General features: G+C 42.8%; 1 protein-coding gene across 1 annotated transcript; it reads right to left on the bottom strand.

The window, feature by feature from the left end:
• Positions 1–2,963: 2,963 nt before the first annotated feature.
• pip4p1a (phosphatidylinositol-4,5-bisphosphate 4-phosphatase 1a) lies at positions 2,964–15,386 on the bottom strand. The gene is made up of 7 exons (XM_071538039.1): positions 15,269–15,386; positions 13,948–14,141; positions 11,002–11,108; positions 9,341–9,446; positions 7,360–7,412; positions 6,542–6,632; positions 2,964–3,107 (listed from the first exon to the last, which is right to left on the bottom strand). Exons 1-7 carry the CDS (start codon positions 15,384–15,386, stop codon positions 2,964–2,966), a joined length of 813 nt encoding a protein of 270 aa, XP_071394140.1.
• Between the last annotated feature and the right edge of the window lie 304 nt (positions 15,387–15,690).

Raw genomic sequence — 15,690 nt, 5'->3', positions numbered from 1 at the left:
GGGGTGAGACATTTTTACTTGTTTCCAATGCAGTTTCACTTGTTAAAAAAAAAAAAAAAAAAAACTTGAATTAAGTGACAATAACTTGAAAATGGCAGATCACTGTACTTCAAAAAGAAAAAAAAAAGTCCATGGACCAATCTGGCGAAAAGTTAAATAATCTGTCCCCATCGGCAGACCGTTTTCATAAGTATTAGGCCTCAAGACAAATACGATTTTAGGATCTAATAAAAGACTGAAATAATTGTTAAAGCGGGCTTTTCTTGCAGCGTATATAATAAATAACATACTTCCATAAGAACTATCGCTGTCTGCTACCTCAGTTCAGTCAAGCAAGGTAACCTCATCTCATCTCATCTCACCGGGTGTATGCAGTGTTTCTCACTATAAGGTGCTGGGTGTCTGCATGTCTGTGTGTATGTGTGAGTGAGAGAGAGAGAAAGAGAGAGAGAGAGAGAGAGAGAGTGAGTGTGTGTGTGTGAGAGTGTGTGTGTGAGTAAGACAGAGAGAGAGAGAGAGAGAGAGAGAGAGAGAGAGAGAGAGAGGAGAGAGAGAGAGAGAGAGAGAGAGAGAGAGAGAGAGAGAGAGAGAGAGAGAGAGAGAGAGAGAGAGAAATGTCATCACTCCGGAATGTGATTAATGGTCGTAACATTTGAAATATGATGATGTTGATGATGTGTGTGTTTGTATGTGTGTGTGTGTGTGTGTGTGTGTTATGGTTAAGATTTGGACACGACCCAGTGTCCAGAGGCTTATTAGGTTAGTAGGTCATCAAATCATTAAATATGTAACAAGTGAAGAGTTGCAAAAATAACCCTCTTAAAAACGACAAATAAAACATCTTCAGCAATCACAGCAATAGTGTTAAGCACAGGAGTGCAACATAATTCGCTTAGTCATTTCCTTTACATCAACAACAAATATATTTACAATCCAACAAAAATACATAATTATAAAAAAAAAAAAAAAACTGTTACCACATTCAGAACCACAGACAAGTTGCTATAGCAGTTACATTGAGTGAGTTTGAAAATGTAACATGTAGTGTTTGTATGTGTGTGTTTACTTCACTGACCTCTTCTATTCTCTGTCAGGTGCGCTTGTTATACGCACGAGCTTGCCAGAGTGGGTGGAGCTTTCCCCATTCGCAAGTATTCCACTGGCTTCAAAGGTGAAAGCTCCACCCACCTGGGGTATCTATTGGATGCACAACAAGCATCACCACCGGTAACAAAGCCCAGGACCAGCCTCCATCTTCAACGACACATGAAGACCTGCAGTACAGTTTGATCAGCTTCTGCCTTATTTGGTCGACACTTTTATGAAAAGTGGATACATACAGACTTTAAGCAAAGACGGCACCAGTGGGAATCAAACCCCTGGCAGGGTTAGTGCCTTGCTCTACACTTTGAGTGTTACGGCGCGTTCACACCAAGCATGTTTGGAACGGTTTATTCAAACTGTGGAGCGTTTACTTCTTTAGTTTGGTTCATTTGGCCAGGTGAGAACGATGCTTCTGGAACTAGGGTGGCACCAAATAACCGAGACGCCTGAAAATGCGAGTCTCGGTGCTTTTCCAAACAAACTATGGTGCAGTTTGTCAGGAGTGAGAAGGTAATCCAACCAGCTACAGGAAACGACCCCAAAACGCAAGGGATTATGGGTATAAAGGAGATGGATGTTGACATCTGATAGCCAGCAATTCCTCATACTATCAAAACAAAATGAAACGAGGGCAAACCAAATACAAAAAAGCAACAAAGTAAATGTTTCAGCTATGGTTTGGACCAAAGAAGACAAACTGTTGGTGTGATCACACCCTCAGAGGAGGCCGATACAGCGACGCTCCATGCAAAGTGGCAGATGCATCTCACTTTCTCACTCACTGAATCAACAAGGACAACAATGATGTGGAGGATCTGTTGTGTGTGTCTGTCCTTGAAGAGAGAGGCTGGGGTGCCTTTGACAAATTGGTTCCTGAGCTGTACAACTCCAAAAGAGCATCCTCCTTTTGTTGTGTGCCTGTATGCACTCATGTATGTGTGTGTGTGTGTGTGTGTGTGTGTGTGTGTGTGTGTGTGTGTGTGTGTGTTGCAATCCTTCTCTCACACTCCTTCTCTTTTTTTTTTAAGGCTTCCAAGCTGCTTTGGATCAAAGTCAGTCCCAAGGGATAATTCAGCATAAATACCGAGTTTAAAAACATCATAGCCTACCTTCACATATTGCTGACTTCGTTTTTCAGACACGTTTCAACACCTACTTGATCATTTGTTTTCAAAAAAGGAGGCCCACGTCCCTCCAGCCACTCATCTTCTACTGGCATCAATTTGTTAGCTTCGTCTGACTTCATCACTGCTTTCACAAAATAGTTTGTTTCTCAGTTAATAATAAATGTCAAATGCCCAAATACTAAACCTAATGAAAAATTAGGATTGAAAAAGGGAGTGTTCCCCCCAAAAAACAAGGGCTTTATTATCATCTAAGACTTACTGCTGAGCCCTCGTCTTAGAAGTGGCTAGAGTGCAATGGATGTGCCACAGACTAAAGCAAGAATTTATAAACAGCGCGGGGGGGGGGTAGAGAGAAAGAAAGAGTGTTAAAAATGTTAAAATGAACCCCACACTGGCCACGAGATTAGAATAGATATATAGTAGGCTATACGCATCATCATAATCATCGATAGATATGTAGCAGTCAAAGCCACTGCCTCGTTTGGTAGCCATCCAGTTTTAGAAACACATTTCGACTAAAAGGGCAAGGAGAGGAGGAGGAGGAGGAAGAGGAGGGGGAGAACTTGTTTTACTTTCTGGGATTGGATTTAAATAAATATTCTTTTTTGTTGTTTTGTTTTTTTAAAGCCGTCTTTCCTCCTGCCTGGCGGGTTGGGAAGAAGGTGCGGTTGGGTCAGAAGGCGGAGGGAGGATGGTGTTGGTGGTGGTGGTGGTGGTGAGGTGGGGGAGGGTCTATGTGAAGTTCTGGAGGGGCTGGCTGACCCTCATGCAGGCCCAGTAGAAGGCCCGGCCCAAGGTGAGCAGAACCAGGAGGAGCAGCACGGCCCAGGAGGCGTAGATGCCCTGGTAGGTCTGAGCCTTCACCCACGTCCCGGCCTGGAGGGGGAGACACAGAGAGACGACAAGTTTCAGAGAAGAAGAAGAAGAAGAATGGGGAGAGCTGCTGGGATACACACAGGTTTAAAATCAATGATAGAAAGGTGCTCTTTGGTGGTGGCAGGGTTCCTACACATTTTCAATTAAAAAATTCCATACTTTTTCCAGACCTTGATTTGTTTTGAAGATTTTGTCTGGTGTTCAATATGATTTACGCAGATGGACATCCTGCCCCTGCTAACTAGCTCATATCACTGTATAGATGAAGATTGTTCTTCACAGCGACAAATATCAGAATATGTGAGATGATTGGCAGGGTTCCTACACGGTTTCCATTTTAAAATTCCATATTTTTCCCAGACCCTATGTTCTTGACTGGATTTGATTTTGGTCGGTATTTGATATAATGCATGCTGACAGCGGCTGGGTAATAAGAGAATCCCACTATCTGAACATTATTCTTCACATCAACAAAAACTGTGGACTCTACAACGACATAAAAGCTATAATTATGTGTGTATCGGACCTGAACCATAACATTTTCCATACTATTCCAGACATTTGTTCAAAAAATCCAGTAGAATCAGTAGAGGCAGTAGGCAAAGGCATGTGGCTGAAACGCATTGGAGTTCTTCTTTACTGTTCAAGAGAACCATGCTATATCAATAAAACCATTTTTAATCTAAAGAAAGAATGCCTTGGTCTTTCTGCTTTTTTGGGCTTGAAATGTTGCTCACAAAGCCTTAAAAAAAAAAAAAAAAAAAGGCATTGTAAGCACATTATGAGCGCAGTGTGGTTATTGTAATGATCACAAGTCAAGTCAGGTTAAATTGATTTACCACCACCCTTCAAATCAATATTTCACAACATGAACAGCAAATCTCCAAAAGCAAGAAGCTAGAGTGCTAACGCCGCAGTCACACCTGCATTCATGTTGTATGCATTTACTGTATAATGCATTTACGTTGCTGCAAACTGTGCAGAATTTCACGTGAGGATCCTGCGGTTCGGACAGATTAAGATGAACAAGTGCGGTTATTGATTGTACTATTACAGCATAAATTTTCATTCCAACTTTAATGCCCTGGTGGAATGTTTTCATCACGGCCGGCCAAAGCACGGGCTAAAACAACATTTAGTTTAGTTTATGCATCTATAGTCAATGCATAGGAAGGATTAATCCAACTGCAACAGACTGATACAGCGGTGATGAATTCTCCCACTTCAAATTAACACATTTCTACGGGAAAGCAACACATTCAATGGATTAAGTGTGACTGAGGGGTACGAGTGGAAATTGTTATGCCATCAGGTATAAAGTCTGGAGCTGCTCAATAGAGAATGGATTCGTAAAGATGGCAAAAGTGAGAACCAAGAGGGATTTTCTGGGAACATGGGAATATGATTTTCTGGTTCAGAACTCACAAAACTATGACAGAATAAAGCTAATATGGGTATAAAAACTCAAACATTATCCAAACTCACTGATGCCAGGTTTTGGGGAGAGACTTATTCATGTTCAAAATTTAGTTGGACTGTCCTCAACCACAGGAATAACATGAATTCTTGTAATGAGTGGTGTTCTTCTTTTTGATTCCCAGAGATCTACTTTATTATATAATCCCCCTGGGTTATACAGATGATTAATGGTATCTACAATAAACCAAGCATGTTCACACCCAGGCTTTTCAAATACAAAAGGCTGGAGCTAGATAAGGTCTTGTGTATTACAGTTCGGGGTGTGTGTGGTCTGCCATGCCTACACTTCCACCCATATTTTGTTTCACTTCATTCCAGCGCTGTAGCAGCGCCAGGAGAAAAGTCTGGCAGATGCTGTTTATCAAAAAGCATTAAAAGAGAGCTGGAGGTGGGAGACAGTGCCGCTACCTTGCTATAAGGTAATCAAAACAGTTCATACTGGCCAAAAAAATTCACTCAAATGTGCTTACTAGAAATGTGGGCCCTAAACAGCCTCAAATGAGTTTTTTTTCCTTCACTACTCCTGTAAATGATCTGTGAAGTTTTGATAATTCCCTCTGCTCTTAGGGGCAAAACATTTTCACCGGCACTTCTCAGTAAGCTTATGGTGCCGAGAGGGGGACACACCATGACTCCAGAAAGTTACAGCTGTTACGGTGATGAAATCTGCTTAACTACACATTTGAAAATCACTGCTTTCCTTTTTTTTCTTAATTATCATGTCCTTAAAACACAGTGGGATAGGTTACTTGTCTTGGCCTGCTGCCTAGCAAAGTTACTGATGCAATGTATGCACGCCTCCACACCTCAACTGTCAAAACCCCCAGTGACTCCTATACTTTTTTGCTTAATTAAGACCACTTTTCATGATTTTGAGTTATGCCATTTAATGCCACTAAACCAGCACTGTGTATAAGCATCCAATGTCTGCAGCATATATATGGAAAAGCACTCCGTCATCTTAAAGTACTGCATGTTGTCAGGCTTGTATGTGTTCTATGTGCTTTTATTATTCGATGCCATTTGCATGACCTGCTCATCTTGCACCCTCTGCTGTTTACACACTACAGTGACTGTTCGGTTATTGTTATTCGTTCAGTTATTGTTGTGTGTTCGGTTATTGTTATGCGTTTGGTTAGTGTTCATGTGTTCAGTTATTGTTATGTGTCCATGTAGTAAAGCTATCTCATTCCATTTCTGTGTCATGGGATCATAATTTTATGTTGAGGCACAAAATGTGTGTGTGTTTGAAGGGCAGGCATGCTGTTGTGTATTGTGTGTACTGTTTGGATCCTTGCACTCCTTTCACTTACTACTCATTGCCTATAATATTGCTGATGTAATAATTTGAAGCTTATTCTACTGTTGCACTCCTTGCAAGTCGCTTTAAATAAGAGCACCGGCTTAACACCTAAAATGTAAATTGAATGCATTGTGAGCCAGCGTTAGCTTGTACCCACAAGGAGCAGAGAGGAAAAAAGAAACAAGGCAAAACAGAAAAGTCAAAACCAACGGGGAGTTATCTGTTCTCCAGCCCTGCAGTAGGTGTAAAATTGCCATTGCGACCTGAACACTGCTTACAGTTAAACTAGGTTGTTCGTACTATATCTGACTGACAAATGGAGGCCTGTCACAGGGCGTCTGGAGAGCGGCTGCAAGGCGCCCGCTGCAGGAGTGACAACAAAAGCAGACACGGGAACCTTATCGCTCCTTCCTCCCTGAGAAAACAAAGCAAATGTTTTCTGTGCAATCGCAGGGTGTCGAAATTACACGGTAAAAAGGGGGAGGACAAGATCAGAAATGAGGAGGCAACAGTTTCACAATCCCTTCTGTCGCTCTCCGTCCACCAAAATGCTACCGTCTGCCTTGTAGCCATTTATAACCTCTTTTCAATATTCCACAGCAGGCCTCTATTCATCTGGATGACAGCTTAGTGGATGATGGTGTCCACTCACCATCAGCCCGGCGGTGGAGATGCTGAATAGCAAGCACAGTAGAAAACACCACAAGCTCCGCCTCCGAGGATACCTCTGACCAATGGAGGAGCTGCAGGACAAACACAGGGGAAGAGTGAAGAAATTAACCTTATTAGGAAATGAACTGCATTATACAACTGTATTATATGTTTGTGTGTGTGAGGATGTGATTACAACATCATACCACTCTGTGACACAATGATATGACTCTGTGTTTCTTTGAACTATTTAATACCTGGGGACTTGTACTGAAAACATTATCTGTCCTACCCAAGCGAAGACAAAATTCTGTCCCAAAAACAAACTGTTGTGTAACAGTAACTGAGTAAACTCCCACAAACTGCGTGTGCCGAGTTAAGAAGCTTATCCTGATGTGATCATTTCACAAAGGAGCTAATGATACAGGAATGTGGTTTGCAGCATAGTTCAAAGAAAATCCAGAGGCACAAAACATGCATGGAGCAAAATCCCAGGGATCATAAACCTCATGATGTTACGAAACACATGTAAACACTCATACTGAGGCTGGTGGGGGAACTGTACTGCAGCAGTTGTGGCCTACAGTATTGGTTAGAGAGACTGTCATGAAACCAGGAGGTCACAGGTTTGATTCCCAGCAAAAACCACTACATGTCCTGTCCTTGAGCGAGACCCTGAACCCACCACCTGCTCACTCTTTGCAAGTTTCTCTCAGTACAAGCGTCGGCTAAACGCCTAAAGACGTAAATGTAAACTGTAAACGTACTGGACAGTGAGAGCGGATCGGTGTAATGGATGAATTGCTTATGGCTACTTACACTTTCCTGCAGTGTGGGCACCTGGCCAGTGTCCGGTCCGTGAACTCTGTCCACTGAAATTACAAAGAGAAACACGTTCAGCCAATAAGTAAGATACAGTATTTGTCAATTCATCAATCATGACGACAGAGCTTCAAGCTGGGAGATGAAGTGAATGTCACGTCCAGTTTAATTCTGACAGACCTCTATTCTAATATACGGTGCCAACGTTTGTCTTAAAGGTCCAGAGCTACCAACTGTCTCATCTACCTGTGAACGTATCAAATGGATAATGTGTGGTGTCTCTTTTCAGAGCATTGAAGAAAGCATGTAGCTGAAATGTTTGCTCCCCATTTCTTTTTTCACTTGCACCTTTAAGTTGGGCACATTATTTTTTTAACTACACTTTTTTTGTCTTTTATTTGCAGTGTGCAGAATTACTTTCCTATTTTTGTAATTTAACAAAAAGGACCTGTTAATGTAAAGTTACCCAAACTATTAGAACTGTCCGCATTGTGGAAATTTGACTAAGGCCCTTTGAAAAACTCTCCCACTCTGATTGTCAACAGAATCAAACATTTAGAATTTCAATATACATACTTCTTAGTGTAAATGATGTCACCTACACCCAGGTTTTAATGAATGCTCTGATTGGTTGACAGTATGCATAGTTAATCAGGTGACAATAGCCAGCCAGCTGCTTGCCAAACTAGCCAAAATCTGTGCCTCCATTGTTGCCGGGTGCTGAAGGTCCAACACTGGGTATTTGTTCCCCAAAAATAGAAATATTGGGCTGCAATGGTTCGGCTCTCACTCAGTCCTACAAGCTTTGTACCATCTAACCATCAAAAACTGAAAATGAAAATGATGCTCATTGTGTTAGAAATCAACATCAAACTTTTCCTGACGGAGTTGAAATCACTTCACTGGATCTTTAAAGTTTCCTACTTGGTTTTGAATGAGGAAGATTATGTCTTGCTTATTACTGTATCTGCTCATGCCATAACCCTGAATGTAATGGGAATCTGCACTGACATGGCTGATGTTTGGACTAGGACTACATATCAGGTACTAGTAAGTCATTAAATCTGACTTGAAGATACTCAAATGTCTTTCTCCATTACAGAAGCCCTTATTCAGACAGATTTGCTGCATAGAAACCATATAGTAAGTAACTAAAATACAAACATCCCACCTCAACAACAGGTGCTGGACGGCACCCAAAAAATACGAAGAAGAAAAATAGAGTGTTCTCTCAGGGTGTAAAAATTTATTCTCCTCCTAACGTTGGGGTGTGATAAATTTGTAAACCTTGAGAGCAGCATACAGTGTGCGGTCTCTACATCCTTCTTGTTCAGATAGAAACACTCTGTATGGGAAACAGAGAGAACATTATCACTAGATCTGCGACAAAAAAAGGATCACTGCCACACCACCCAAGGCAAAGATTTGTATTTTCATTCAGCCATCCTGTCTTTTCAGCAGGTAGGGGCGGCCTGACAGAATATTAAACGGCCTATACCATCTATCTCTACCAGTCTCTACACCTCTACTCCTCTCTCTTTCTGTTCCTCTGCCGTCCTCCACCTCCCCCTCTCTTTCCCCGTCCTTACCTATCCCACACTTTCTTAAAAGCGCAAAAATGACAATTTTTGTTGTCCCATAGTACAAAATGACCATAGTGTACTGTATCTGCGGGGGGGGTTGACGGGGTTATTGATCAATACCAGTGACTCAGAGATTATTTGCTGACATTTCAGGCTTTCAAAAACTGACTTTCCAGCTTGTACTTTTAGAACAAAAACTCCCCAGAGTTTCAAGGCATAGATTACCGTTTTTTAGCCATAACTATGAAACTAACAGATAGACACTTGAGTCCAAATCCTAAAGGTATGTTTGCAGGTCTTTGGGTGTAACATCAAGTTGGAAAAAACTGTGCAGAGGTTTGTGTTTTTGTTTGTTTTTTAAGCAGGGAGATGAACGGAGAAGGAGAGTCTCGTACCAGGAAGGTGTTGCTGCAGTGTCCGCAGGAGACCCGGGCCCCGGCGGGCTGGGGGTCAGGACTGGCCGGACCGGGGTGGACTGGGCCCAGGTTGATTATCCTCTTACTGGGAAGACACACACACAGAAATCAACCTACTCGTCATTACCAGGTATTCACACAACAAGCAACACAAGATACAAGTCCGCATAAGTCCATTCATTTTTGTACATCCAGAGAAACGTTGCCTGATATTGAGCACAGCCGTCTTGGACTGAACAAGATTCCTTGTTTTTTTCTGAGGCATAAAATGTGCAAAAACTTCTAATCAAATGTTCTGGTTAAAGGGTAAATGAAGGAATATTTTTGTGTGAGACATGAGGACATTTTTGGCTCATTGACATTTCATTTAGTATGAAAAGTGCATTGTTCTCACCCATTTAATTCATCACAACATTGGCGAAACAATAAAGCATGCAAGCCACAATCAGCCTTCAGCCTTAATTTGTGACTTGCATTAGAACTGACGGTCTGAGCGCAGGCATCTGCTGTTTGAAAGAGGAGTTAGGCATTTCCTTCAGATCTTCGTGACAAGAGATTTTGTGATGAGCACTTTAAAACAATACATGTTTACATAGTAGCGGAAAATGTACCAAAAAAAGACACTGCTAAAAATGTCGCTCTTGCACATTTTACGCCTTAGGCGTAAACAAGGAATCTTATCTTTCTTACCAATTATGTTAGGCTACATGAGCGTGATGTCAGATGAGTTGCCAAAGCCCTGCAGTTTCAGTGACTGACAACGGCCTTATGTGATTTACCATAAAAATCTCTATGCATTGCGCTCTCCTTGACCTGCTAAACTGCTGTAAGTGCTAAAAGAGTTCTGTTGCTTTTGCTTTAGCTGTTTTCATGACAGACGGCAACTGAAACTTTGCCAGATTGTCTTTACACTTTCAGCAGCCTTGTCACTGTTTTCCTTATGCACTGTAAAATCAAAACATTGCCACACATATGATTCAGAACTCGATGGAACGTCTTCCAGTTTACTTTCACCTGCGTGTGTTTTCGCTGCGCGTCACACGGCCTCAACCAGAACCTCTCTAATTGGCTTGAGTGCCAATTCTGCCCTCTGATGTTCAAACTGTGTGAATGAATTTGCAGAGAGTGCATTTGATTATAAGGTATTTGGCAGAAATTTAGTACATAATTAAAGTAAATAAATGCTGTTGGACCTCGCAAACTACTTTTTTATTTTTTTAGCTCCAAGCTGCAGATCGTAACGTTTTCTGTTTGGCAAAATTTCATCACACCTGTGCACAGTTCTCATTCCTGAATAAAGCAGGGCCTAAAATAACATTCACAATGCAAACATAATACCAATAAGCCAGACACCCCACCCCATAATACAGAAGGCACACAGTAGTAAAACACATGGTGTGGCTGTTTTAATGAGGCTGTTATTTCCTCATCCGGCTCCCTGAGAACTGCATGTAAACTGTGCTCAGGGCAGAGCCTTAATTGAGGGACCGTCTGCTCCCATTGCACCTTGTTTCCTCCGCTTCACTTCTTTCTCACACACAGCACACTTTTCTCTCTCTCTCACAGTGACACACAGACACACACACACACACACACACACAGACACACAAACACACACACACAGAGAAAGAGTGTCTCACCAGTATGGCCGGGGACAGGCGATCCTCTGGGAAGTGACTTTGCAGATGAGCAGACAGTTGCAGGGGCAGCGAACGTACTTCTTCCCCGCTGGAGCATTCTTAATGGGCTGCAGAGGGAGACAGAGGCACACAGGGGGGGCAGATAGGCAGAGAACAGAACAGTATATTAGAGGTGGAGTAGATAACAAGCCAATTACTCTCGATGGGCGAGAATTAAGCAATACTAGGCAAGAGGGAGAGCTATTCGGTGAGATATTGGAAGTGGCGGTGCTGCAGTCGCAGGCACCGGGCCAAAGGCCAGCATTATGGCACGGTGATCCGGTTGGCGCTCGGTGCTTAAGCGCGCCTAACGGGACGGGAGGGGTTTGTTGCAGTTCAGATGACTTATCAGACATAAGTATATACAGCCGATGTGGAATTTGAATATGTAAGCTGAGATTTGAACTGAAACACACACCAGGCGCTCACTCTGCACAGCCAAAAGCATATTGATGGTGAGGAGGAAACGGGGCCAAGCGGAGGCCTTCTGCTAAGAAATATGATTTCTCCAGCGCTGCTTCTCGGTATTGTAACTGCAATATAGAAGGTTACTCTGAAATGTCTGCATGTGACGGACCCCCACATAGACGCACATTAGGCCACAGACCCCATTTGATAGGATTCTGTCCCATATTTGAGGATTTTTGTTGATTTATTATTGAAGTGTATAATTGTCTAGTCTGTAGATAGGGAGATAATGGTGGGGAGTGAAACCCATGATTAGAAGTCATTCCCCTCTTCTCTAATTGGAGTCATTTCTAGTGAATTAAATTACTGTCAAATTAAAGCTGTGCTAGGCAAAATTTTAATGTCAAAATGCACCTGTCTTATCAGTCTAAATCACAAAGTGGGGCTGCGACAGAGAAGAGCGATCCATTACCCCTAATTGAAACCCTGTAGATTCACCTCATTTACTCAAATTAAATTCTGGTGTCATGGTCACTGCTTTGCCTAGTGATGAATCGAAAGTTAAGAGCAAAATCCAAACTCTTCACAGCAGTGAGCAGCGCTCTGTCCAGAGAAAGCTGGACTCACCGCCGTTAGATCTTTTCCCCTCACTCGTCCCTTTGGTTTCCTTTGGTTTGAAGCATCACAGACTGGCCGGGTTGGTAAACATGAGTGTGTTGTGTGCAGGGAGCAGTACTGACAACATGTTGCATTATTTATGGGTATTGAAGTTCACATTTTTCAAACAGTTACCACTCTCTGCCATTTGGAGCTGCCAACATGCAAAGTTGTTTAGTTCAGCCTCAAGCTATTCCTCATTTTGCTAGGGACCCTCTGGAACCCCCTGAAGGACTCCTTGGGGTACCCACACCCCACTGATAACCCTCAACATAGATTATATTATAAAGAGTTGTCAACCAGCAGTTCTGCTTTGCATCCATGCACATCTCTTGTACCTATTCCTGTACGTATGTCTGCATATGAAACAGAACATATTTATGAGCTCATCTCTATATGAGGCTTCTTCCATCTGTAAATGCTAACGATGCACACTTGCTCACCCAGATTTATTTCTGTGTAAATGTTACCTCATCTGCATGCTCTGGATATATTTCTGTACATATTGCTGTTGTCGGTGTGAAAACCTTGTATCTCCAAAATGTCAACTTTTCAGCAACTAAGAAAACCAGTGTTATAGCTTGATGACCAAGCATTTTTGAGTTAATCTGAGTGGTTTTGAGACATTTCATAAACCCAAAGGTTGTAGAATTTTCTCAACCCATAGACGAGCATGAAATCCTTAAACTGACATTAAAACATGAAAATCACCCAGACTGGCATTATGAGGTTTTCACCCGACAGAGACGGTATGTTCCCTCCATCTGTAAATAGCTTACAATGCATGTTTGTACATCTGGACAAATTTGTGTGTTATTTATTCGCCCATCTGTACACCGATTTGAATAGCAAACGATGCAAACGTGCGGAACCGCTTCAATCTGTAAATCTGTCAATGATGACGCTGTATCTTTATTTATTTGCTTTATTACTTTCAGTATATTTGGTTGTTGACATTACATGCTGTATAATCTTCAGTACACTCCAACTGTCTTATTCTCGTCTAGATCCTATTCTCTGGTGTTGCAACGGCCCAATTACCTCACAGGGATGATTAAAGCTTCTTCTAATCTAATATAATCTGAACAGCTGATCAGAGGTGGGATAAAGTAAAAGTGCAGCTGTGTATCTGTATTTGTTATTGTGTCTACAGCACACCACACTGGACCATTTACTTTCTTGTGTTAAAGATGCTACATGGAGCACTTTTACACATCAACATATATCATTGTCAAATTAATTGTGATACCTTGGTATAACTGAAAAATAAACATAACATTAACAAATGGTCGAGACAATTGGTAGGCTCTATCTCATGCCAATGGTATCATTAGTGCTAATGTCCCCTCAAAATTAAGGCCACATTTCCCGTAAACCCTGTTGCTTCCCATCACAAAAGAGGATGTTGCTGCTGGTCCCCCCCCTCCCTCTCCCTGGTGTCACTCTGTGTGTGTTTGCGTTCTCTTTCACTTTTCAGATGAGGTTAAACAAGTTGCAAGTCATTTTTCCCATCAGCCTTCACTCCTTCCACTATCTTCCATTGACAGAAACTCTTAAAGCTTTAGCTCTCTTTATCGCTGAAACAACAGCACCCTCTTCCTGTTTTGTGCCATAAAGCAAATCCAACCCGGTGGCACACAATATAAATGTACAGTGTAGAAAGTGGTATGAGATGCTGATCTTCTTGACGGTGGTCTCGTATATTTACGGTGATTATATTAATGTCTTCAAAAGAATGAGGTTAGAATTTATTGGTGTTAAAATGGTACACGTAACACCTTTAATACAGTATACTGGACGCCTAACAAGTGGGTGCATTTACAGATTCCTTCAGGTACCTACCGTAGCTTCATTGCAGACCCCGCACTTTACCACGTGCTGGTGGATCTTGCCCTCCACGGAGATCAGGCTCTGACACACCCTGCAGCTGATGACAGGGGCGCTGCCGCTCTCTGGGGAGGTGAGAGGGGAGTAGGGCGGAGGGTCCTCCCCTAGGAGCACCGAGGGCTGGGTGGGGCTGGGGAACGGAGGGAAGCCTGGACGGGGAGGAACACAAGGCGGGGTAAGGACGATGAAGACAAAGTAATGAGACCAATGACCTATGAATGGATTCTTGAGGGAGCCACGAGTCACGAGAGTTGCACACTGGGCCGCAAAAGGCTCAATTCCCATGACAAGTAACCTCTTAAGTTACGATTAACAAGATAATGAGATTTGGTCTCGAGTTCAACTGAAAGGAGCTTTATAAAAAAAACAGTACTGGAATGCAGAGCGGGGCCTATTTCAATGAATGACAGTGTATATGTGTTAGAGAGAGAGAGAGAGAGAGAGAGACAGGCAGACAGGAGAGAGAGAGAGAGAGAGACAGAGAGACAGAGAGAGAGAGAGACAGAGTGAGTGACTAGAAGGGACAGAATTACAAGAAGTAATCTCATGCAACATACCACCTGTTCTGAACAAGCTATTTCTACCAAGCAGCAAGACAAAGTGTTTAGAGCAGTTACTGGGAGCAAAACACTAATTAGAAGCCACATCTCATGCCTTTTCTATTAATGTATTTGGCACTACAGTCCCTCCCTATCTGAGCTGTCATTGGTCGCAGGCTATCTTGCAGCATTCCTCAGGAACTTCCGTAATGGCTGTATCACATGCCAATCAAATCAGGTGTTTCTCGGTTGCTAGCTAGGCGGTTGTTATCTAGCTAGCGAGTACAGTAGGCGTCATACAGCTGCCCACTGAAATGCATGCAACTTTTCACGTTTAGAACTGTCAATAAAATCTATTTAATGATATCAAAGATGCGCTGCAAACCTGGAGCATCACGAAAGTGGCTAACCGGTACGCTTTAGCTTAGTAGCTAACTAATAATGCCTAACGGTATCTAGGTTAGGTTAGCTAGCACAACCATCTTCCCCCTCTGCCTCTGTTCCACATCACGTCCACAATAACCATACTTCACCCCCTGCAGATATTAAAAAGAAATACTCTCTATTGAAGCCTTGTGTCATATCCTGCACAAACAGTGAAACGACAGGCCGATTCTTTGTCACTGTCACAGCTGAGCTAGCAAGCTAGCCGGGATGCCCAGTCAGTGGAGGCTAGGCTAGGCTAGGCTAACGTTAGGCTGGAGTCGGGTGGAGGAGAGAGCACCATGGATACTCACTTTGTGGTTTGTTGGGCACACTGTAGGGCGCTGCACCGGGAGACACCCCGCCGTTACCGCTGCCAAGAGCACCATCTCCCAGATCTGATAGTAACGGGGACCTCTCGCCGTCCGCCATACCGAGAGCAAGGCGTGGGGGGGAGTGGGACCGTGAATGCCGACCGATACGGTGTTGTATTGTTGTGTCGGAAATGCAGGCGTCACATGATCACACCACCGCTGCTGCGGTAACGATGCACGGAGGTGTGGCACTATACTCCGAGGAGACTTCTGACACAGTCGATAGGTGATACTGAACATGGATTACATGTCAATAACATGGTAGTGAATCTAAATTACATGTGAGTTATGTTTTTGGCCAACAACAATGAGGAATCGATTCAACTTTACAGTGAGTGGGAAATTTTGTCAATTTTTTTTGT

This window comes from Centroberyx affinis, unplaced genomic scaffold (genome assembly GCF_046629955.1).
Source record: "Centroberyx affinis isolate AG114_WGS23_722 - 3 ecotype Tasmania unplaced genomic scaffold, CSIRO-AGI_Caff_v1 ptg003188l_1, whole genome shotgun sequence".
Taxonomy (NCBI): domain Eukaryota; kingdom Metazoa; phylum Chordata; class Actinopteri; order Beryciformes; family Berycidae; genus Centroberyx; species Centroberyx affinis.
This window is presented reverse-complemented; position numbering and strand designations above follow the sequence as displayed.

What these genes read in the sequence shown, in the direction of transcription:
- pip4p1a (XM_071538039.1), bottom strand. Translation starts at nt 15,386, where the DNA reads ATGGCGGACGGCGAGAGGTCCCCGTTACTATCAGATCTGGGAGATGGT. An exon ending in TGTGCCCAACAAACCACAAA is followed by an intron (nt 14,142 to 15,268) that starts GTGAGTATCCAT and finishes CTCCCCGTCCAG; the next exon opens with GCTTCCCTCCGTTCCCCAGC. An exon ending in ACTGCAGCAACACCTTCCTG is followed by an intron (nt 7,413 to 9,340) that starts GTACGAGACTCT and finishes TTGTAATTTCAG; the next exon opens with TGGACAGAGTTCACGGACCG.